This window comes from Orcinus orca, chromosome 9 (genome assembly GCF_937001465.1).
Source record: "Orcinus orca chromosome 9, mOrcOrc1.1, whole genome shotgun sequence".
Classification (NCBI taxonomy): Eukaryota; Metazoa; Chordata; class Mammalia; order Artiodactyla; family Delphinidae; genus Orcinus; species Orcinus orca.
Window position 1 is genome coordinate 22,581,315 of NC_064567.1, and position 25,742 is coordinate 22,607,056.

The window sequence follows — 25,742 nt, forward strand, 5'->3', positions numbered from 1 at the left end:
ATAGGAAAAATCAATGTGGGAAACCACTCAAGAAATCAAAGCCTAAACAGAGTTTTCACAAAAGGGAAGTTTTTAGCTACATATGCCCACTCTAGTTAACATCAACCCATGGGCAGGATTGAACTAGCCTGTCTAAATGTTGATAACTCTATGTGTTACTATGGGAGCCACACCTTCATTCACTAAGAATGATACTCAAAAAGACCAATACGTTCAATGGAATTATTCGGGAGGTCTTTTAACTTGCTTTGTTTTAAAGAGCAGAGGCTTAAAAAGACAAAAGTTTTAAACTGCAGAGGACATTAGATCTGAAGGTAGTAGATCCCAAGCAGCTTAGCGAAATCTTAAGTTTCTAGGTTAAGGAACTCTCATTCTCCATCATAGTCAAAGGCCCCTGAGAGTTTGCCTAATTTTAAGTTATTTCACTACCCCCATGTTACATATATAGACATGGCATATGTAATCTCTGAACCAGTAGCTTCTCCATCCAAAAAATATTTATTATTCATTTGTATGCTAGGCACTGTGCTAAGGAAAGGGCTGGGGACAAAATGGTAAGCAAAGTTATCAGTCACAGTGCCCCACTGTTGTATATATTCCAATCTAGTGGAGAAGACAAACACAAAAATAATCACAAAAATAAATGTGTAATTACAAACTGGGACAAGTACTATAAAAGATGACACAATCTAACTTAATAGATCTTTACTTCTCAAGATCTCAATTTTGATCCAATGCAGGATCAGAATTTAGAAACCAAATCTGCATTCTGAATTTCTGAGTGCTGCCAAACATTTAGGATGCTTCATTCATTCAACAAATATCATTGAGCAACTGTTCATGGCAGGCACAGTACTTGCACTGGGAGCACAATGGAGAATAACGTAGATCCAGTCCCTGCCACCTTAAGAGCTCACAATCTAGCTGGGGACAGACATTAATCAAATAATCACACAAATCGGTAAATAATAAAGCATCTATAATAAGTGCTCAGAGGCGCTGTGAGAGTCTTGGATAGAACAAGGGGCTTTAATCTGCACAGGGAGGTCAGAAAGACTTCACAGAGGAAGTGTCAACTGAGATGAGTTCTTAAATATGAGTCAAAGTTTAATAAGGTGAAGAAGGAGGTAAGAGAGGGCAAATCAGAGGGAAGAGCATACACAACAGCTTTGTGGAGGGATGAAGCAAGGGAGTGAACAAAGACTGTGGTTGGAGTAGAGAGAGAAGCTGGGGAATGGGGCAAGATGAGGCTAGAGACAGGTGGGAGTCAAGCAGAGGGCTCCTGCCACCGAAAAGGGAACTGGATGGACACCAAGATTGGTAGCTAGGGTCATGGCAATGGAAACAGAGAAAGTGGGCCAATTTCAGAGATATTTAGGAAATGAATGGAGAACAAAGTAATAGATGGGGTGTGGGGTGGAGAAGAGGAGAGGGAGGTGCCAAAATGGCTCTAGGTTTCTGCCTTGAGTAACTGGATGAGGAGGACAGATATTGGAAACAGACATTAATTTCTTTGGTTGGGGAGGAGAAGACTTTAGTTTTGCTGAACTTGAGACGCTATTATATATCCAGGAGGAGATTTTTCTCTTTCCTATTCTCTTTCAGTCAATCATTTGAAAGTATTTTTGATAATGTCTGTTTTGTGTTATTTGCATCTTCAATATACATGGAAATGACTTTCTCCCTTAAAAACTACATACAAACATATGCACATATAGATGAAGTTTCTCTCTCTTACTTCCTACTCTCTTTCACCTCATCACTTACTCACCCCCAAGGTTCTCTGGCCTCTTCTCTTGGTTCTGCAGGTCTGACCAGGAGGAGCGAAAGGGAAAGCGACCTTTGCTGTTCAGTGGCACCAGAATAATGACCGTTATACTGCCTCTTTCCCTCCCCAGAAAGAAGCTAGCAGTAGCTATAGTGGGTGGCTTGCTTATAGCAACCATACTGACCTTTCACAGAACTGGGAAGAACTGGAAGGTATATTTGTCCCCCTTTAGAGGAGTGGGGGAAAGACTAAGAAAATGAGATTAAATTTGAAACTCCATATTCAATATCCTAGACAAACCTATGGGAGATGTTGGGCCCTGGCTCTACTATTCAGAAATTGGGGAATCTTGGGCAAATCACTTAACCTCTCTGAGCTAGTATTCTCATCTGCAAAATAAATACCTACATCTCAGCGTTCCTGTCAGGACTACTGAGAATATAAATCTGCTATACTATACAAATGTTAGTTACAACAATCCTCTGCACTCAGCAATTTCATAAACATGTAGAAAATGCAGATTTACTTTTAAAGTAGGATCAAATTCTGTATGGTTCTATTAACCTGTTTTCTTCACTTAATAATTCATCATCAGCATCTGAAAATATTAGAAAGATCTATGTCATCATGCTTAATGGAGTGTAGCAGTCCTATCTATGGATGAGCCATCGATTTATCTGACCAACCCCGTATCTTTGAACTTTTAGGTTATTCTCAATTTTTAAAAAAATACTATAAATAGTACAGTGACTGATATCTTTGCTCATTTAATCAATTATTTTCTTAGGAGAAAATTTCAAAAGGAAGCTGGATTAAAAAGTGTACACTGGGGGCACTTTTTATCCCAGTTGCCAAAATGCCCTCCAGAAAATTACACCAATTTACATTGCCTGTCTGATATGCCAACACTGCAAGTTATATATCTTTTTCCTGTTTGCCAACATGAGCCATGTAAAATGACTTTTTGTTTTAATTCCCATTTCTTTGAAAATTTCTGTGGTTGTTAAACATTTGTAGTTTCTCCCTTTATTTATGTTCTTTTGTCTTTGGGTATTTTAAAAAATATAATTTTTAAATGAAAAAATTTAAATATACAGAAAGGTGGAAAGAACAGTAAAATAAATGTCTGTACATCCACCACTTAGATTCAATAGTTGTACATTTTGGCATAATTACTTTATCTGCCATCTATACACACACACATTTTTTGGGCTAACCACTTAAAGTATAGACTTTGCAACACTTTTTAAAAACATATCTATCTATCTATCTATCTATGTATTTGCGCCAGATCTTAGTTGAGGCATGCGGGATCTAGTTCCCTGACCAGGGATTGAACCCCGGGCCCCATGCATTGGGAGCTCGGAGTTCTTTAACCACTGGACCATCAGGGAAGTCCCAATACTTCTTAATATTTCAACATGCATCTTGGAAAAATAAGGGCATTCTCATATACAACTACAATACAATTATCACAACCTGCAAAAATAACGTACTTCCTTAATATCATCTTCCAATATCTGACCCATATTCAAACATATCTTTGGTTCTTTTTTATTCATTAATCTGTTCCTATTTTTATTGATTTTTGAGAGCTCTTTTTATACTAAGAATGTTAATCATTAGTTCACTCCTTACTGTGTGACCCTGGACAAAATACTTAAGCTCTTAAACCTTCAATTTCTACATCTGTAAAGCACAGATAATAACAGATATATATATACATCATAGGGTTGCTGTAATGATTAAGTAAAAATCATAATGTGCTTAGCAGAAACAGGCACATTGTAAACACTCAGTAAATTGTAGTTGTTATTTTGAAAAATTTTTTTTCCAGTTTGTTGTTTTTGTTTTTGTTTACAGTGGCTTGCCATACATCCCAACTGTGGGCAAGGAGGTAATATGGGCAGAACACAGTATGGAGAAATAAATGAAACCCTAGAAAATATAAGAGAAACCTCAACACCACCTATTAAAAGACCCAGTAGGGACTTCCCGGGTGGCACAGTGGTTAAGAATCCGCCTGCCAATGCAGGGGACACAGGTTCAATCCCTGGTCCGGGAAGATCCCACATGCCGCGGAGCAACTAAGCCTGGATGCCACAACTACTGAAGCCCGCACACCCTAGAGCCCGTGCTCTGCAACAAGAGGAGCCACTGCAATGAGAAGCCTGCGCACCACAGCGAAGAGTAGCCCCCGCTCACCGCAACTAGAGAAAGCCTGCGCACAGCAACGAAGACACAACGCAGCCAAATAAATAAATAGACAAAAGTTAAAAAAAAAAAAATGGCCCAGTAAAGTTTTCAATCCCCCTTTGACAAATTTGTAAAATAACTGACAATCTTGAATCTGAAATCCATATTCCAAAGATGAATGGCCCTACTGAATTTTAATTTTCCAGAGTTCCCAGCAGCCTCCAGAAAGAGGAGCAAGAAGGAATATTAATGATGGCTTCAGGTAGGAGGACAAAATGCAAATATCAAAATTTTAATAATGTTTAATGAGATAATACATGCAAAGTGCTTATAACATAACCTAGAACACAGCATTCAATAAATGTTAGACATTATTACAAAATCCAAATCATTTCTTTTACTGTTGTTAATATGAGATTATGTGGAATACACTGCATAATTGATTATGGTAAACATGAGCTCTGATTCTTTAATACCACACTGTGTACTGGTATATATATAAGATTAAAGAATATTCTGTACTTTGAAGGTTTACCAGAAGTCACCCCAAATAATCAGAAGCGTAGTGTCCCTTTGAAGGATATGGTTTAATTACTTTTTTAGTTTTGTACATGTTTATTATCCTACTGAGGTTTAGATATATTTTCGTTATTTTATTTTCTTACTGAATTATCCACTTAGGATTTTTAATTTAAAAGAACAAAATTAATGCATATCATTTCCTTACAATGTTCAATCTATTCTTATCTGCAATTATAACTCTTATCTCACTTCTAAGACTGTATATTTTTCTTCATCCTTTTTCTCAATTAGCATGCTAGAAGTTTTTCTATTTCATTGGATTTTTCATAGTACCATTTCTTGAATGTAACAATTCTACTTCTGTTTACAAAATCATTAATTTCTTCCTCATGTTTACTTACTCTATTTCTTAGACTTATTTTCTTGTTCCCTTTCCAGCTTCTGGCTTTAGATGTAGTTTCTTTTCCTTCTTGTGTATAAAAAAAAAAAAATCAAGGCAATAAACATTCCTTTGAGCATCAGTGTAGATCATAATTTTTAAAGTTTTTTAAAAATTGTTTTTAAGTAGTCTGCAAATTAAGTTGTTTTTTCAAATTTCCATGTGGCTGAAAATTCCTGTCGCTCTTTTTTATATTAAGTTCTAAATTTTCTATACTTTGGTCAAAAACATGGCCTGTGTAATTTTCTGCATTTTACAATTTATTAAGATTTTCTTTGGGGCCTAATAATAACATATGGTCAATTCTTATAACCCATTCATGTAATTTTTCAAATATGGTATATTCAAAAATATATTTGTAAGATATCAATGTTAATATATCTATCCTTTATATTAACCTTATTAATTCTAATATTCAGATCTCTATGTTCTTATTTATATTTTTCTTCCTTGATCTGACAAAGATAGCAAAGCCTCCTACTACCACTGTAGTTTCTTTTTATTTTTTTCTCCCATTTCTAACTTTTTGATCTACATTCTTTGCTTTAATGTTACTTGAGACATAAACTGCTTATCAACACTAGAAGACCTATGGTTCTCAGTTAATACTCATCTGTCTTGAGAATCTGGCTTTGTCTGATATTAATGCTGTGATCCATGATTTATTTTTGTAGGGATTTGTCTGACATACCTTTGCCTGTTATTTTGCTTTTAAAATTTTAACACCTTTACTGAAATATAATTCATATACCATACATATTAGTTTCCTATGGTTGCCACAAAGTATCACAAACTTGGTGGCTTAAAACAACAGAAATTCGTTCTCTTAGTTTCACAGGCTCAAGCTGTTGGCAGGGCTGGTTGTTCTGGAGGCTCTAGGGGAGAATCCATTTTCTCATCTTGCCTAGCTGCCGTCTAGCACATATTCCTTCACTCTTGACCCCTTCCCTGCACCCACCCTCTTGCTTCTGCCAACACATCTCCTACTTCTACATCAATCTCCCTTTGTCTCCCTCTTATATAAAGACACTCTGATTAGATTTAGGGCCTACCTGAACAATCCAGGATAATGTCCCCATCTCAAAAATCTTTAACTTAACCACACCTGCAAAGTCCTTTTTGCCATATAGTAACACTCAAAGGTTCCAGGGATTTGGATCTGTATATCTTTGGTGGCCGTTCATTAATCAGCCTACCACACACACCATACAATTCACCTGTTTAAAGTGTACAATTCACTCTTTTAAATATCTGTAGGGTCATGTAATAAGCATTATCATAATCTATTCCCCCTAAAAGAAACTCCATACCTACTAGCTGTCACTCTCCATTCCTTCATCCCCCTTCTCCAACCTGGCAACCACTAACCTACTTTCTGTCTCTATAGCTTTGACTATTCTGGACACTGCACATAAATGAAATCATACAACATGTGGCCTTTTGTGAATGGATTATTTCACTTAGCACAATGTTTTCAAGGATCATCCATACCGTAATATTTATCAGTACTTCATTCCTTTTTATTGCTGAGTAATATTACACTGTATAGATAATACAACTTTTTTTAATCCATTCATCAGCTGATGGACATTTGGGTTATTTCCACTTTGTGGCTATTATGAATAATGCTGCTATGAACACTGTTATATATTTTTGTATGTAAGTTTTGCTGCAATGAACACGGTGTGTATAAGTTTTGTTTTCAGTTCTCTTGGGTAAACGTAGGAGTAGAATCGCTGGGTCATATGTAACTTTGCTTTTAACATTTTGAGAAATTGCTGAAGTTTTCCAAAGCAGCTGCATCATTTTACATTCCCAACAGCAATGTATGGGGCTTCCAATTTCTCGACATCCCAACACTTATTATTGTCCATAATTTTTCCAACACTTATTATTGTCCATCTTTTTTATTACAGTCATCCTAGTAGGTGTGAAGTATTTCATCGTAGTTTTGATTTTCATTTCCCTAATGATTATTTATAAAGTGCTCATGTGCTTCCTGGCCATTTCTATATTTTCTTTGGAGAAATATCTATTCAGATTCTTTGCCATTTTAAATTGGGTTAATTGTTTTTTGTTTTTGTTTTGGCCGCACTGCACGGCTTGTGGGATCTTAGTTCCATGACCAGGAATCGAACCCATGCGCCCTGCAGTGGAAGCACAGAGTCCTAACCACTGAATCACCAGGGAATTCCAGGTTAATTGTCTTTTCATTGTTGAGTTATAAGAGTTCTTTATATATTCTGGATACAAATTCTGTATCAGATACATAATTTGCAAATATTTCCTCCCATTCTGTGGATTGTATTTTCACTTTCTTGATGGTATAGTTTGCATCTACTTTGAACATTTGTGAGTCACTGTAAGTATGTCACATAAATTAAATAGAATTGGGTTCTGATTCGGGTTGTTGTTGTTCCAATCTAAACGTAAATCTTTATTTTTAACAACAATATAAATATAGTATTTATATTTATGGTTTATAACAGAATTAATTGGTCTCACTTATATTCCTTTGTTCTATACTTTGTGTTTTTTTTTTTTTTTTAATTCCTCCCCTTATTTTCTATCTTTTGTGTATAGACTTTCTTTCCTCTTTAGTGGTCTGGAAGACATATTTTGTCTCTAATTCTACTGGCATTTATTCTTTAGCCTATATTTATCAAGTGTCAGTCAACAGAAAAATATCTCCTGCTTTTTCTCAGTTTAGGCTATCATATGACCATTTTTTTCCTGTTTCATAGAGTGTAACTTTTTGTATTCTATGGAGGACTCCAACAGTTTTCTAACACTTTCTTTTGAATTTTTCAGTGAGTAATTTTCAGAGGTATTTTTCTGAGTCTTTCAGATGAGGCTTTTTCATAGATCACATTATTATTAGTAATAGTAATACTATCTAAAAATTTTAATACTGAAGAAGACATGCCCAGATTTCATGTTTGTCAACTACATGAGGGCTGCCTGTTAGGTACCATTTTGCACTAGAAGCCATCTACCATATTCCTGTAAGAAAAGGTCCTAATATGCATCCTATTCTTGGGCCTCGGGAATTTAAAGGAAAACTCAAAACAAAACTCAAAAATGTTAAGAAAGAACTACAACATCTGTGTGTGTGAAAAAAAATACACTAAAATCTCAACTGATTACTAATTCTGAACTCTTGAAATGTCTGTTCAATGTGGGAGATCTAATAAATGTTATTGTAAGCTAATAAATCTTATCCTAGTAAAAATAAAATGCAATTTAAATCTGGACAGATCATCATTCTACAAATGATTCAAAGTTATTTCAGCCAGAAATGAGTAGTTCACATAGTATAAGTATGCAAGGGTAAAACACTATTTTTATAAAGTTAGCTATGGATAAATATATAATCAAAATATTCAACTATATTTCAAAATTGAAGCAGTGTTAAATCAATTCTTTGAAGAAATACAAGAGATTTAAAATATGCAACTCAGACTTGCCTGGTGTTGCAGTGGTTAAGAATCCGCCTGCCAGGGCTTCCCTGGTGGCGCAGTGGTTGAGAGTCCGCCTGTGGATGCAGGGGAAACGGGTTCGTGCCCCAGTCCAGGAAGATCCCAGGAAGATGCCGCAGAGCAGCTGGGCCCGTGAGCCATGGCCGCTGAGCCTGCGTGTCCAGAGCCTGTGCTCCTCAACGGGAGAGGCCACAACAGTGAGAGGCCCGCGTACCACAAAAAAAAAAAAAAAAAAGAATCCGCCTGCCAATGCAGGGGACATGGGTTCAATCCCTGGTCTGGGGAGATCCCACATGCTGCAGAGCAACTAAGCATGTGCACCACAACTACTGAGCCTGTGCTCTAGAGCCTGCAAGCCACAAATACTGAGTCCACGGTACCACAACTCCTGAAGCCCACGCACCTAGAGCCCGTGCTCCGCAACAAGAGAAGCCACCGCAATGAGAAGCCCGTGCACCACAACGAAGAGTAGCTCCCGCCCGCTGCAACTAGAGAAAGCTCGAGTGCAGCAACGAAGACCCAACGCAGCCAAAAAATTAATTATTTTTTAAGTTAAAAAAATAAAATAAAATATGCAACTCAGATATCAGTGATCAATAAAATGCTCCCAGGTTTGCCTCATGAAGTTCACATCTTGAGTAAACACCATTTGTTTCTGACATAATCAGTAATATTCTTACAAAATCTTGCATTGGTTTCTTAAAGAACACAATGTCATTTTTTCCATTGCATCTGATGAGGTAAAATACCTTGTTATGGAAAGTAGAAACAGAAATGATCTTTTTATTTTGATCTGCATAAAGGAGTTTGAAAACCAGGCCCAACTCCAACCTCTGGATGAAGGGAAGATAGAATACTATTGTGCTAGACTAAGGATCAAAAAAATATGAACAACAACCCACAGAAAACAAACGGTATCTGAGAACACAACTCAAGTTTTCTTACCACATTCTCCAAAGGTGCTGCACCGAACACTTTAAAGACAGGGTTGGGTTTGGAGGGTGAGATACAAAGGACAATAGCTTGCTGTCCTACTCGAGTAGTATATTCATCTAATGTGGCTCGAAGTTTCCTGAATCAGAGAATGAAAAGAAACAAAAACAGTTAAAGAAGGTAGAAATTACAGCGATACAGACACAAGATTTACTTTGACTTGGGACAATTTATTCTGATTAGATATGTTTCTTTTACCTGAATTGTGAAAAGGAAGCGTGTGAGGTTTAATATCCTGTTCAGCAGAAATATGCGCATACCTTTGTCCTGAAGACCCACGATTAGCTCACTGATAGATATAAGGGTCTACCTCAGGTTTACCTCAGGACACAGCCATGACACAATGCTGAACACAGCGAGTATCATACTTCCTGATCTCATCAATACCAAAGGGGTTTTCTCTTACTGCTGCAAAGATTAATGCTGAGATATCCTCTTATAGACTTTATTATATCAACTCCATGTTTAATGAAGGGGCCTTAAATCACCTGCTTCTAATTTCTTTGACCGATATAATCATTGTTTATGTCTTACTGACATAATTTTATCCAAAAATACTACTTCAAAAATGTTGCCATTTGCAGATTTTCATTGTGATATAAACAATAATTCTTAGTCCCGAAGTATTTTACAAATGAGGATGGAGTAAAAGAGCTTTTTCAAATATATCAACATTGGATGAAAGAGAAACACTGTCCTTTCCCTCTGAAATCATGGGAGATTAAAGTTCTACATCCTATAATTCTTCTGGGAACTTGGTCTACCCTTTCAAGGGACTGGTGAGTCATGCCAATTCAAATGAAGCAAAGCCAACATATCACAAGAAAGTTTTCCATCTTTCTCCAAAAGCATGCACTATTGTGTCTATGCCCATTATAGAAAAAATATTTCTATAAATAATACATTCTAATTCCTCCTGCCTGTACTATCATTAAAGGAAATGGAATTTATCATTAAAGGAAAGGAAATTTTTTGGCCCATCTAGTGGTATATAACTTCTTTGCTGAAAGCTACTGTTAAATACTTTCTGGATTTTCCCTTCAGTTTCTTACTTATGTTCTTAATATAGACTATATTTTCCAGCTTTTGTCACATATCATTTACATGGGCTGGCACTCTGAATTCAACATTCCAGTAAACATCTTAAGTATTTGGATATAGTATTTAAAACACTACAAGAAGAAACTTCTGGAACATTTTATAGACTAAATTTCTTATCATATATGAATACATGTTATGCAACCTGTCAAAATATTAAGTCCTCCATGCACCACATCTGTGTAATAATCTTTCTTTGCAACCTACAAACTCTTCAGAAGAAATAAAACTGAGCAAAGGACCACATACCAAACAAGAAATTTGGTGGCATTCCTTGAAGGAATGAAGATCGAAAATATATTCACTGTCTCTAATTCCTCTCTTCCCATTCTGTCTTGAAGACACTCCAGTCCTTTCATCCTTACTACTCCTTTGAAAACACCCTTGTCAAGTTCAATCATGACCTCCATGTTGCTAAATCTAATGGTCAATTTGCATCTTACTCAACCTGTCAGCAGCATTTGACAGTGCTGATCACATGCCCTCCTTCTTGAAACACTTTTTGCACTTGGTTTCCAGAATACCACTCTCTTGGTTTTCCTCCTGACTCACTTCTTAGACTCCTTTGATAATTCCTCTCATTTCTCTAACCCCTAAGGGGTAAAGTACTTCGGTCCACACTCATTCCCTAGGTGGTCTCTTCCAGACTCATAGTTTCAAATACTACCTATGTGCTTGTATCTTCAGCTAAGGTCTCTCCTTTGAATTATAGACTCATATACCCAACTGCTTATTCTGTATCTCCACTTAATGGTTAAGAGGTATCACAGACTTAACGTGTCCAAACCAAATTCCTGATTCTGCCCTACCCTCACTCTCATACTTGATCCTCTTCCAGTAAGTGTCATCTCAATCCTTCCAGGAATCAGACCAGAAACCCTGAGGTCACCCTTCACTCCTTTTTTTCTCTCACACAGCACATCCAATCCATCAAGGAATCATATTGGGGTTACTTTTGAAATACATCCAGAACCTGACCACCTCTTGCTGCCTTTGCTACTGCCACATTGGTTTTTAAGACACTGTCATTTCTGGCCTGGATTACTACAATAACCACCTAATTGGTCTCCCTGCTTCCATTCTTGTACCCCCAGAGACTATTCTCAACACAGTAGCCTGAGTGATACTTTTAAAACATAAGCCAGATCATATCATTGCTTTGACCAAAAGTCTTCATTGACTTCCTATGTCACTCCGAGTAAGAGTCAAAGCCCTTATATTGGACCAGAAGATGCCATGGTGTGGCTCTCCACTACTACTCTGACCACACCTCCTCTCATTCTTTCCCTAGTTGTTCCTCAAACATGTCTAACACATTCCTTCCCACTTCAGAACCTTTGCTCTTACTATTTCCTCTGCCCAAAAAGTTCTTCCCCTAGAGATCAACATGGTTGCCCTTATGCTTACTTCAGGTCTCTGTTCAAAGGTTGGCTTATGAAAGAAGACCATTCCTATAGAAAAAGAGAAACTACTATATCCCCCCTAATCCCCTAAACCTTTCTATTTTCCTTACTCTGCTTTGTTTTTTCCCATAGCACTTTCATCATCTGACGTATTACATACCTGTTTATTTTCTTTTTTCCTCCACTAGAATATAAGCTCGTTAAGGGAATTTATTTTGTTAACTGTTGTATTCCCAAGGCCTAGAACAATGCCTGGCACATAGCAGGCATATAAGTTTTCTCTGAATGAATTAATGTGATACTACTCATCTGTTAATCATACTTCTAGTTTCATTTATTTATCTTGCAAGAGTACTTTAAAGTCTAATTCTGTCATCAAAGAATTTAACTTGGTGTCCCTGGATGAACCTAATAAGGTATAGTCTAACTCTGTCATCCACTCCATAAAGTATTTGAGGAACAGCAACAATATGAGAAAGGAAGCCCTCACCTAAGCAAACGTGTTTGCTGTCTCTTCCGGATAGACGGATTAGACTCAAACACATGAGGCCGTTTCCGTTTCTTTCCTGTTGCCACAGCAGCAGCAGCAGCCATTCCCACAGGACCTGAAATAAGAAGGGATGCGCTGAGATTAGGCAGAGCCTGTTAGCTATACAAGGCAGAAAACAATTAGAGGTACAAAAAAGTAGCACTTATTTCCTCATATGTTATCAATAAATATAGATACTCCTGATATCAATATACTTCACCACTGTTCAACATGGATCATTTTTTAGTTTACCATTAAAACTTACAACAAATCTTTTTAAAAAGTAAATGACTTATACTTCCCCGCCACACACCAGCTTGAATTTTTATATAATGTGTTTTTTTGTTTTGTTTTGTCAGCATACCCATACTGTTAAGGCAATATTCTCCAAGGTGCTAGATGAAATTGCAGCATTGAGAGGAACAGTTTGCCAAAACAAAAAAGTCGCAGATTTCAAATTTCGTTTCCATCCCCGTGTCCCTCTATCCATTACTCCAAGAAACTGCCAAGTTAAGGAAGTCAGAGAAAATCACTCATACCTGGAACTCCAATACCACCACACCACATATAAGAGAAATATCTAGAAGGATACCATCTTAATCGGAAATTTTTTTTTTCTATATCTGAGAATTATGCCCTAAATGGAGCTGTTGACCACAAGGTCATGTTGATGAAAGCATCCTGGCAGGAAAGAGATGAAAACTGTCCCACTCTAAGGAAAAAATGTTAATAAAATTTGGTCTGGTTTGCCCTGAAACTAATAACTGAAAGAAAGGGTAGGCGCCTCAAGGAATTATTACAGTCTCCGATTCATGCAATCTCAACATATCAAGGGCATTCCTTTTTTTAAACAAAACAAAAAACCCGACAATCCACCTTCATCCCTATTTGTGAACCTGTAAAAGGCTTAAATGAAAATTAGGTTTAAGTGCTCACGTTATCCTAGCATATACGTTCTATAAGTGGCTCAATTAAAATAGGCCTCCCTATTTTAATCTAGATGAGCCTCTCTACATGTTGTTTAGTAGTATACTCAGTCTGACTTAAATAAACTCCTCTAAAGAGCCCCAAAGTAATTAAAAAATAAATTAATGCCTTTTACCTTCCTTTCCATCATAAACAGCTGGAAGAGGAAAAAAATCTTATTGATGCATTTTTTCCAACATTTAATTTTTTAAAAATTGAGGTAATAACACTTAACATGAGATCGACTGCCTTAACAAAATTTTAAGTGTACAGTACAGTACTGTTAACTATAGGCACAATGTTGTATAGTAGATCTCTAGAAACGTATTCATCTGGCAGCACTGAAACTTTATGCTGTTAACAGCAACTCCCCATTTCCACACCCCAGCCCCTGGCAGCCACCATTCTACTCTCTGCTTCTAAGAGTTTGAATATGATACCTCATATAAGTGGAACCATGCAGTAGCTGTCCTTCTGACCTGGTGTATCTAACTTAGCATAATGCCCTCAAGGTTCATCCATGTTGTCATATACGGTAGGATTTCCTCTTTCTTTAAGGCTGAATAATATTCCATATATACATACCACACTTCCTTTATCCATTCATCTGTCAATGGACATTTAGGCTGTTTCCACATCTTGACTACTGTGAATAATGCTGCAATGAATACAGGAATGCAAATATCTCTACGAGATCCTGACTTCAATTCTTTTGAATAAACATCCATAGGTAGAATTGCTGCATCATATGGTAGCTGTTATTTTTAATTTTTTAAGGAACTTTCATACTGTTTTCCACAGGGGCTGAACCATTTTACATTCTCACCAACAGCATACAAGGGTTCCAATTTCTCCACATCCTCGCCAATACTTATTTTTTGGTTTTCTGATAATAGCCATCCTAACAGGGGTGAGGTGTTCTCTCAACTGTGGTTTTAATTTATATGTCCCTGATGATTAGTGATGTTGAGCATCTTTTCATATACTTACTTTTTGGCCATTTGTATGTCTTTAGGGAGATGTCTATTCAAGTCCTTTGTCCATTTTAAAATCAGGTTATTTGTTATGCTATTGAGTTGTGGGAGTCCAACATTTTATTATTAAAACTTTAAAATATATTAAAAAAACTTTAACATATATAGCAAAGTTGAAAGACCTTTACAGTGAACATTCATATATCTACCACCTAGATTCTACCATTAACATTTTAGTATATGTAACTATCCATCTTTCTACACGTTCATCAACCCATATTGGGTTTTTTTTAATGCATTTCAAAGTAAACTGCAGTATGATCCCCCTAAATACTTCAGTAGGAATATCATTAGCTAGAGTTTAATATTTATTCACAATTTTTTTCTTTTGAGGTAAAATTTACATATTACAAAATGTACAAATCATTCAATAAATTTTCAAAAATGCATACAACTATGAAATCCAATCCCCTACTAAGATATATAATAGTATCATCACTACAAAATTTCTCTCATGTCCCTTCCCAATCAGTTCCCACGGTACCTCCCACCATAAGAACACAATTATTGTTTTTTCACCCTACGTTAGTTTTGCCTATTCTAGAGCTTCAAATTAATGGAATCATACAGTGTCTACCCTTTTGTGTAAGATTTCTTTCAATTAGAATAATTTTTTTAAGATTTGTCCATGTTGTTATATGTATCAGTAGATTGTTCCTTTTTATTGCTGAGTAATACTCCAGAGTATGAATAAACCACAGTTTATCCATTATTCTACTGATGGTCACTTTGGCTATTTCTAGTTTTAGGTATTATGAATAAAGCTGCTTAACTAAATTAATTAATTAATGCAGTTTAAATAAAAATCCTCATTTTTTTGTGTGGAACTTGATAAAGTTATTCTCAATTTTAAATGGAAGTGCAAAGGCCTAAGAATAGCCAAAACAATTTCTGAAGATTTTAAAAAGGAGGCAGAGGCACTCATCCTACCAAGTATCAGTAGTTACTATAAGGCTACAGTCTTTAAGACAGAGTGGAACTGACTGAAAGATAGACAAATAAACCAACACAACTGACTCGAGAGTTCACAAACACCCTTCTGTGTCAGAAGACAGAGGTGGGAAAAGGATGGATAATTAAAAGTATGGTGCCGGAGTAACTGACTGTCTGCATGGAAAAATAATGAAAGTAGATTCATACATCATACTATACACGAAAATAAATTCCAGGTGGATTAAAGGGCTAAATGTAAAACAAAAACATCAATAAAACAACAAAAATAAACTTTATAACTTCTACAATAAACTACTGGAAAGTATTTATAAACTCAGGGTTAAGAAGAACTGCTTAAACAAGACTCCAAAAGCATAAACTGTAAGGTAAAACACTAATAATTTCACAATAATATAAATCAAAACCTTTATGGACGAAAAGAAGTAACAAAAAATTGGGGAGGGAGTGGGCAACAAACTAGGAGATAATTGCAATACATATTACCAAGAAAACACTAGTATTAAAAAATATCAATAACTGTTTAAAAAAAAAAGACAATACATTTCGAAAATGGACAAAGGAAATATGCAAAATAAGAAAAGTTAATAGTCAATAAAGTTCTGACATGATGCTCTATCTTGTCTTCCCTCACTGGCTGGAACCTCTTGCTCAGACAAGCAATTTAAACCAACACTGAGACACTGCTTCATACCCATCGGACTGGCAAAAATGAAAAACAATTGACAATATCAAATGTGGTGAGGATGAGAAGCAACAGGCACTCTAGTACACTGCTTGTAGGAATGCAAATGAATAAAACTATTTGGAAAGACACTTGAGATATCTAGTAAAGTTGAAAATGTGCCTATCTTTGCCCTCCAATTCCCCTCCTGGTTATACCCTCAAGCAGTGTTTTTGTTTTGTTTTGTTTTTTTAAGCAGTGCTTTTCAAACTGCGGATTTCCACCTGTTGGTGGCTCATGAGTAGTTTTTGTTTCTGTTTTTTTAATAAAATGGAATAAAGAGATTAGAACACATGAGAGTGTGTCACTTGCAGGAGGAGTAAGTATTGCTTCATGAGAAATTGTTATTTTAGTTATATGTGCATCTGTTTATTCTAGATCACAATGCATTACTGTGGGACACTGTCAAAAGAACTTTGAAAACCAAAGCCAAGAGATCTCTCAATGTGTACAAGAAAACATATAAAATAATTTTCATTTGCAGCAATTGTAAATACCAAAAAATTATAAACAACCTAAGTGTTCTCCCAATATACAACATACTTAGATAATGAATGGAATACTAAATAACAGTCAAAATGAAAACATCTAGCCACATTATCAACATAAATGAATCTCAGAAAAATAATACTGAATGAAGTAAACACTGTTAGACAAAAAATATCAGAGTGATACCATTTATATACAATTTAACACATGCAAAAACAATGTTAAATATTGTTTACTGATAAAACACATACAAAAAAATATGAAAGACATGTAAGAGAATGATAAAGACCAAATTCAGAATAGTGGTTACTTCAGTAGAGAGAGAGAAGGAAACAGGATTAGAAAAAGCAGTAACCAGCTACCCCTCCTGCTCTGTTTACCTTACACTTCATTATATTCTTCAGAGCCATCAGTGCTTTATGAAATTATTTTACTTTATATTTGTACCCTTCTCTCCACCACTGGTCTGTAAGCTCCTTTAGGAGCAAGCTCTTGCCAGTCTTTGTTCACAGTATCTATATATAATAATATAAGGCATATAATATTGATAATTCCTCAATAACTGTTGAATGATTCAGTGGTAAATCATTTCTACCAGTTGGGCCTCAGTTTCCACATCTGCCACATGAAAGGGTTAAAGTTCTTTTCTAATCTTAAAACTATGACAGTGCAGTACAGTAATGTCGCAAAACTGTGCCTCAAAAGCATCTTCCATCCTAGGAAAGAAGTTGAACTGGATTTATTGTGTTAGGATGCCCTCTTCTGGGAAGTATAAAAATTTCAAAACAAATATTTCACAAACATTTTATGTGTGTTTTGTCACTAAGCCTTATTTTTAAATTCACCATTACAGAAATACACAATAGATAACACCTGATAGGAATAAGTTTATTTTCATTGCAGCTGTCTTCTTCACCTTAAATACAGCATAAACTAAAAAAAAAAATGTAGTATTTTGGCCATTTCTGATCATTGATTTCCTGTCCAGCTTTTCCTAAGTATCTTCTAACATCAGTGTTCCTTATACAATATTAGACCCATCCAGGCATGGTCTACATGTAGTCTTCCACACAGTGCTAAATATACGATGTAAATAGCAAAGAGAATGATACAAAGTATCACTCAGCTTTAAGTCATTTAGAGGCCCAGAAGAAAACCTCAAAACCTGGGCTTCCCTGGTGGCACAGTGCTTGAGAGTCTGCCTGCCGATGCTGGGGACACAGGTTCGTGCTCCCGTCTGGGAAGATCCCACGTGCCGCAGAGCGGCTGGGCCCGTGAGCCATGGCCACTGAGCCTGCGTGTCTGGAACCTGTGCTCCGCAACAGGAGAGGCCACAACAGTGAGAGGCCTGCGTACCACAAAAAAAAAAAAGAAAAGAAAAAGAAAACCTCAAAACCTTAAATTGGATTAAGATGATCCAGGATTGCTAGTGCCCTCAGGCATTTGGTAGACGCAAACAAAAATCCTCTCTAGAGGCGGATAATATTATTCTAGTTCCCAAATTATTTCTAAAAATGGTTTTCCAAACACACACACATCCAGCATTCATCCAAATATAACCAATATGTGAAGAGAAAAACCAACATGAACAAGAAACAGCACTAGTAACATATCACAGGAACAGACCCATAGGCACTTCAGAAAGTAAAATGACTAAATGGCCTGTAAAATCATAACTCTTACTTTTCTCATAGATATTAACAAAAAAAATATTTTTTCTATAATAACTGAAAACTGTAATACTGCAAATTTGGGAGGGAGAAAAAAAACACTAGAAATTCTAAAACTAGAAAACAAAACCATTACCAAAACTAATAACTCAATGGACAGACTTAAAATCACCTTAGACATAGCTGAAGAAAAAAATTAATAAACTGGAAGACCGTCTGCAGAAACTACATAGAATGAAGCATGAAGAGACCAAAGGGTAGTAATACAGAACAGAAGGAAAGAGACATAAAGGCTTCAATATGAAGACTAATATATTTAATTGGAGTCAAAGAAGGAAAAGAGACGGAATGGAGGGGACGCAAAACTGAAGCAAAATGTATGGCTAAGATTTTCCAGAATTGATGAAAGACATCAATCCAAAGATTCAAGATGTTTAAAGGAACTGTAAACAGAATAAATGAGAAGAAATCCAGAGCCAGCTATATCACAAAAACTAAAGACAGAGAAAATCTTAAAAGCAGTGGAGGAGGGGTCTGTGTGGGAGATAACCTTCCAAGGAACAGCTGTTAGAATGAAAAAGCTGAATGCTCAAAAGCAAGAATGGAAACCAGAGACAGTGGAATAGCATCTTCAATATGAGGAGAGAAAATAACTGCCAACCTAGAATTCCACACCTAGGGAGACCATCCTTCAAGACTGAAGGTTAAATAAAGACATTCTCAGGTAAGCAAAAACTAAGAGACTTTACTACTAGCAGAACCACGCTGAAGGAAATAAAATGGTATCTTTAGGCAGAAGAAAAATTCTCAGAAGGCAAGTGGGATATAAGGGGGAAAATTAACATTGACTATGTATAAAACAAAAATAATGTCATATAGGGCTTAAAATATACAAAGAATTAACACACAGAACAACAACAGCATATAGGTCAGAAGCAGGGGAATGAAATTCAAGTGTTCTAAGAAACTTGCATTATCCCTAAAAAGAACAAAAGTACCATTTACATAAGACTCTGAAATAAGTGAAGGGTGTATATTTCTAGGTGTACCACTAATAGCAAAAGTATGCATAACTTCCAAACTAACAAGAAAAAAATGAAACAAAAACTTTTCAATCACTCCAAAAGAAAATTGAAGGAAAAGTAAACAGAACAAGTGAGACAAAGGGAAAGCATATAGTAAACATGATAAATTTAAACCCAAATATATCAGTGATTACATTTAATGTAAATGGACTAAATGCTTGAGTTAAAAGTGAAGAGTGGGGACTTCCCTGGTGGCACAATGGTTAAGAATCTGCCTGCCAATGCAGGGGACACAGGTTCGAGGCCTGGTCTGGGAAGATCCCACATGCTGCAGAGCCACTAAGCCCGTGCACCACAACTACTGAGCCTGCGCTCTAGCCTGTGAGCCACAACTACTGAACCCGCATGCCACAACTACTGAAGCTCACGCACCTAGAGCCTGTGCTCTGCAACAAAGAGAAGCCACTGCAATAAGAAACCCATGCACCACAACGAAGAATAGCCCCGCTCGTGGCAACCAGAGAAAGCTCGCGTGCAGCAATGAAGACCCAATGCAGCCATAAAAAAAAATTAATTAATAAATGAATGAATTTTTTTAAAAAAGTGAAGAGTGCTGGAATGGAGGAAAAAACAAAACCAAAGTTTTTATCACTAATAGTACATGAGCCTGCAACTTAAGTCTCAGTGTAATACACGTACAAGTTATAAATTTAAGGCTTAAAAAGAAATCATGAAGATATGATGACAATAAATGTGAGTGCCTGTATCCTAGGTTCTTTCAGATAAGCACAGTATCAGAGTTAAGCCAAAAATGAAGAGCTTCCAATACAAACATTACCTGCAGCAGCCAGATGGGCTGTTACCTCATCAGCCGCTGTGGAGTTGAGTATGTCTGAATCATCATACGAGGTGTCTTCAGGAGAAGAAGGTGAGTCTTCATCAGCACTCAACATACTGTGTTCAGTGTAGGTAGCCACATGGACCTGCTGAACTTGCTGCGCCACTGCATGGGCTTCTATGGTAGCCATGTGTTCAGTTTGGGTCACTCCGTGTTCCTCCATGAAGATCTACTGTCAGAAAAAAGGCAAAGAACAGGATTCAGTGTGTAATATATTCCAATGCTTAAAATAAGAGATATTTTCCTCAAGAGCAGAGGAACTCTGACAAGCCTTTGATTTTACTACATACCTCACCACACCAAGTCGTAGGAAATGGGGAGCATCATTCCAATGACATAAAAATAGAATATTTTCCTTGTGTGAAACTATTTTGATAGTTTTTTTTTAACCAACTGTGTGATTTTTATTGATGGGCAACAACTTTATACTCCTAGCTATCACTAACTGTGTACAATTAGAGACGCGGCATCGTAGAAGAGCAGACAGCAGAATTAGACAGCAGACGCAGGGAATTATCAATCTTCATTATTTTGCCCATTTTTCATTATGTGTACACAGAAGCACGAATGCAATTTGAAACCTTTTAATGGCAATAAAGTTACAATCACCCACCTATGTGACTGACATCTTAACTCCAAATATTTGATCTGCAATGTGTACGTAAGCAGCTTCTCGTCGCACAATTATTAAAATGTATTTTTCCTATTAGGAACCAGCAACTTATTTTTTGTGTTTGTTTATCTTTTGAAGTAAGAACTATTTCTTCTCTGATAACTGGCTCATTTTTATCATTTATGAAAAACTAAAGGCTGGACTTCCCTGGTGGCGCAGTGGTTGAGAGTCCGCCTGCCGATGCAGGGGACACGGCTTCGTGCCCCGGGCCGGAAAGATCCCACATGCTGCGGAGAGGCTGGGCCCGTGAGCCATGGCCGCTGAGCCTGCGCGTCCGGAGCCTGTGCTCCGCAACGGGAGAGGCCACAACAGTGAGAGGCCCGCGTACCGCAAAAACAAAACAAAACAAAACAATACAAAAAACTAAAGGGTGAGGGAAGAAAGTGTGATGGATTACAAATTTTATTTTTTTAAGGAAAGATAAAATTCATTTTCACAAATTTACAAGTGTTGCTGCTGGTGCAGGATTTATCCTACTATGCAGTTGGACTGGGAATCAAATGCAAGTTCCCCTTCTTACTCAGGAACGGCATTATTTCGTAAATGTGGGTTTTTGTGTATTTGCTTAAATCAAGTGACAGTCTGTCTCAACCAGATGGAAATTCATTGTGCTAATTTTATACCTCAAGTCACAAAACAATAAATATCCTTGATATTATATATAATGATAAAAAAGATATTTAAAAGATCCTGGTGACTAGCATATGACATTGTGGACATAAAAACAGTAAGTAAGGGCTTCCCTGGTGGCGCAGTGGTTAGGAGTCTGCCTGCCGATGCAGGGGACATGGGTTTGTGCCCCGGTCCGGGAAGATCCCACATGCCGCGGAGCGGCTGGGCCCGTGAGCCATGGCCGCTGAGCCTGCACGTCCGGAGCCTGTGCTCCCCAACGGGAGAGGCCACAACAGTGAGAGGCCCACGTACCGCAAAAAAAACCCCAAAAAAACCCCCCAAAAAACAGTAAGTAAAATACTTAACATTTTCTTTATATTTCAAACACAAATGGGAGTTAAACATTTTGTCCCCAAAATGTGATTATTGAAATTGGTTTTTCTGCTTATAAAACTGTGTTTCTTATAAACCATGAAATGATGCAGTAGCAAGATAAAGGTTTGCTCTCCTAGTGTACTTATGATCTGTCCCCTCTTCTTCCTCCCTAACCTACAGAGAAGTATATTAACCTTAAAAATTTTTTTGAAGCATACGTACATACATATGATTTAAAATAAAAAGAGGTTCGCAATACATGTATTATTCTTTGACAATATATCTGGACTTTTTTTTTTTTTTTTTTGCGGTACGCGGGCCTCTCACTGTTGTGGCCTTTCCCATTGCTGCTGAGCACAGGCTCCGGACGCACAGGCTCAGCGGCCATGGCTCACAGGCCTAGCCGCTCCGCAGCATGTGGGATCTTCCCAGACCGGGGCACGAACCCGTGTCCCATGCATCAGCAGGCGGACTCTCAACCACTGCACCACCAGGGAAGCCCTATCTGGACATTTTGACATGTCAAAACATACAAATCTACCAGACCTTTCTAAATAGCCAAAGAACACTTCACTGTATCGATGTGCAATAATTATGCAACCAATCACCTACTGATATATAGGAAAGCAGCTTTCAAATTTTTGGTATTGTAAACAGCAGTGAAGTGAACATCCTTTTATATCAAACTATGCATACTGGTCCTCAAAAAACTTTAAGAAGAATTACCATATGATTCAGCAATTCCACTTCTGGATGCTATGCTGGGAGAACTGAAAGTAGGGTCTCAAAGGGCTATTTGTACACCAATGTTCATAGCAGCATTTTCACAATAGCTAAAAGGTGGAAGCAATCCAGTTATTCACTAACAGATGAATTAGTAAGCAAAACGTGGACATACATACAATGGAATGTTACTCAGCCTTAAAAAGGAAGAAATGGAAACTAGGAAGAGAGGGGATCTTCCTCAAATTGATAAGAAAAAATCTACAAAAAATCTACAGCTAGCATCATACTTAATGGTGAGAAACTAGAAACTTTCCCGCTAAGATGAGAAACAAGATAAGGATGTCCCCTCTCATCACTCCTTTTTGACATTGTAGTGGGATTCCTAGCCAATGTAGTAAGACAAGAAAAAGAAATAAAACTGTCTTTGTTCACAGATGACATGCTTGTTTATGCAGGAAATCCAAAAGAATCAATAACAATTAAAAAAAAAACCTGGAACGAGTAATTATAGCAATGTTGTAGGATACAAAGTTTATATACAAAAGCCAACTGCTTTCCTATATACCAGCAATAAACAATAGAATTTGAAATTAAAAAACCACGATTAACATTTACATTATCAACCAAAAATATGAAACACGTAGGTATAAATCTCACATAACGTACAAAATCATGAGGAAAACTATAAAACGTTGATGAAAGAAATCAAAGAACTAAAATAGACAGATATTCCAGTTCATGGATAGGAAGACTCAATAATTTCAAGATGTCAGTTCTTCCTAACGATCTATGGATTCAATGCAATCCCAATCAAAATCCCAGAAAGTTATTTTATGGATATTGACAAATTAGTTCTAAAGTTTATATGGAGAAGCAAAAGACCCCGAATAGCTAATACAATATTTTATTTTATTTATTTATTTATTTTTGGCTGTGTTGGGTCTTTGTTGCTGCACGTGGGCTTTCTCTAGTTGCAGTGAGTGGGGGCTACTCTTCCTTGCCGTGTGTGGGCTTCTCATTGCAGTGGCTTCTCGTTGCAAAGCACGGGCTCTAAGTACATGGCCTTCAGTAGTTGGGGCTCACGGGCTCCAGAGCACAGACTCAGTAGTTGTGGCACACGCAGCATGTGGGATCTTCCCGGACCAGGGATCGAACCCGTGTCCCCTGCATTGGCAGGCGGATTCCCAAGCACTGTGCCACCAGGGAAGTCCCTAATAAAATACTGAAGGAGAGGAATAAAGCTGGGAGACTGACACTCCTTGACTTCAAGACTCACTATAAAGCTACAGTAATCAAGGCAGTGTGGTACTGGTAAAAGAATAGACAAACAGATCAATGAAACAGAATAGAGAGCCCAGAAACAGATCCCCATAAATACAGTCAACTGATCTTTGACAAAGGAGCAAAGGCAATACAATGGAGCAAAGATAGTGTCTTCAACAAATGGTGCTGGAATACTGGACATCCACCTGCCAAAAAAATGAATCTAAACACAGACTTAACACCTTTCACAAAAAGTAACTCAAAATGGATCATAGACCTAAGTGTGAAACGCAAAACTATAAAACTCCAAGAAGATGACACAGGATAAAACCTAGATGACTTGGGTATGGTGATGACATTTTAGATATGACACCAAAGGCACGATCCATGAAAGAAAGAACTGAAAAGCTAGACTTCATTAAAATTAAAAACTTCTTCTGCTCTACAAAAGACACTATAAAAATAATGAGAAGACAAGTCACAGGCTGGGAGAAAATATATATATTTGTAAAAGACACATCTGATAAAAGACTATGTTCCAAAATACAACTCTTAAAACCGAACAATATTGAAAACAAACAACCCAATTAAAAAATGGCAGAAGACCTGAATAAGACAGCTCACCAAAGAAGATACACCTATGAAAAGTGTGTGAAAAGATGTTCAGCATCATATGTCATTAGATAATTGCAAATTAAAACAATGAGATAACACTTTGCACCCATCAAGAATAACTAAAATCCAAAACACCAACACCAGCAAATGCTGATGAGGATATGGAGGAACAGAATTCTCATTCATTGCTGGTGGGAATGCAAAATGGTACGGCCACTTTTGAAGGACTGAGCCTCAATTTCCTCATCTTTAAATTAGACATCCATCTCTGAGGATATGGTTTTCTTAATTGTGTGCAAAAGATTTTGAGTCAGGCATCTAAAAAGCCTTTCTTTATTCTATTAATTCCAACGGCTCAAATACCGCTCTCTAAAACATTAAAATAAGGAAATTATAGGGAACCAATGCCCCTAACATAATTTTATGAGAGTGCACAAAATGGAGAATGGACCCGACAATGATTCCTCTGAACAGATATGAAAAGCAAGATGAATGCCCGGGCAACATGTAATGAACTGTGATTCTAAACATCACATCCAAATAAAAAGGCATATCTGTCTATTATCTGGAACCAGTGATGTTCAGCAGATTAGTCAACACTCCATTTAAAAAAAATCATCCCCCCAAACAATAACATAACATGGTAGCAATTTTACTAAAACCTGTTTCTTAGCCTGGATCATCACCTGGGATGCAACAAATACTTCATCTAAAGGTTCTTCTTTAATATATGATCTATAAGGGATCGGAGGAGGGGCAGTTTTGTACAGAGGAGTTCCTACTATTGCCATTATCGACCAGCAGGCGTGGGACTAAAGATAATGGAAGAGAACTCAGAAAAACAGATTTTCTGGTCAGGAGCACGCTGGTAGCTATAGTCAACAATACCTAAGGAGCTACTGGAATTTGGATAAAATATCTAAGGGTGCTAAATTTAGTCTAATCCACACATAATGAGATTAAGTGTAGAGTATTTTAAAAATCAAAGTTGGAAGAGCAGTTCAGGATACCCAATCAAGGTATAACTAAAAGTAAGAGAAAGCCTTAGTCTCATCAATAGCATTACCATATCAAAAGAAAAGCTGCAAGAACAGCCTAGCGGAAAGTCTCAGAGCAAGACAGTGTCTACAGCCAAAACGAGGGACAGGAAAACCAAGAGGCTCAACTTAATTCCTAGACATGTCCAGAATCTAAATTTCATAACTAGGATAGAAATTTTACTCAACACAACAGCCTTTCCCAAAAAAGCCTAAAGCCAAAGACAATATTTGATTCTCGGGCAGACAACGGGTAA

The 25,742-nt window shown here is 37.0% G+C and overlaps 1 protein-coding gene across 17 annotated transcripts in view; it reads right to left on the bottom strand.

Annotated features, from left to right (window-relative positions):
- The window catches only part of NRF1 (nuclear respiratory factor 1), a 136,846-nt gene that overhangs the window by 69,707 nt on the left and 41,397 nt on the right, over nt 1–25,742 (bottom strand). For 15 of the 17 annotated variants that reach the window (XR_004484591.2, XR_004484592.2, XR_004484593.2 and 12 more), the window contains 3 exons: nt 20,125–20,356; nt 12,389–12,503; nt 9,350–9,476 (listed from right to left, as the gene is read on the bottom strand). Coding sequence is in view for 11 of the 17 variants with exons in the window: in XM_033432478.2 (XP_033288369.1) it covers nt 9,350–9,476; nt 12,389–12,503; nt 20,125–20,347 (465 nt within the window). In the remaining 6 variants the exon portion in view is untranslated. Of the gene's footprint in view, nt 1–9,349; nt 9,477–12,388; nt 12,504–20,124; nt 20,357–20,474; nt 21,749–25,742 lie in introns of those variants that run through there. The other 2 variants (XM_049714501.1, XM_033432474.2) reach the window with 2 other exon arrangements.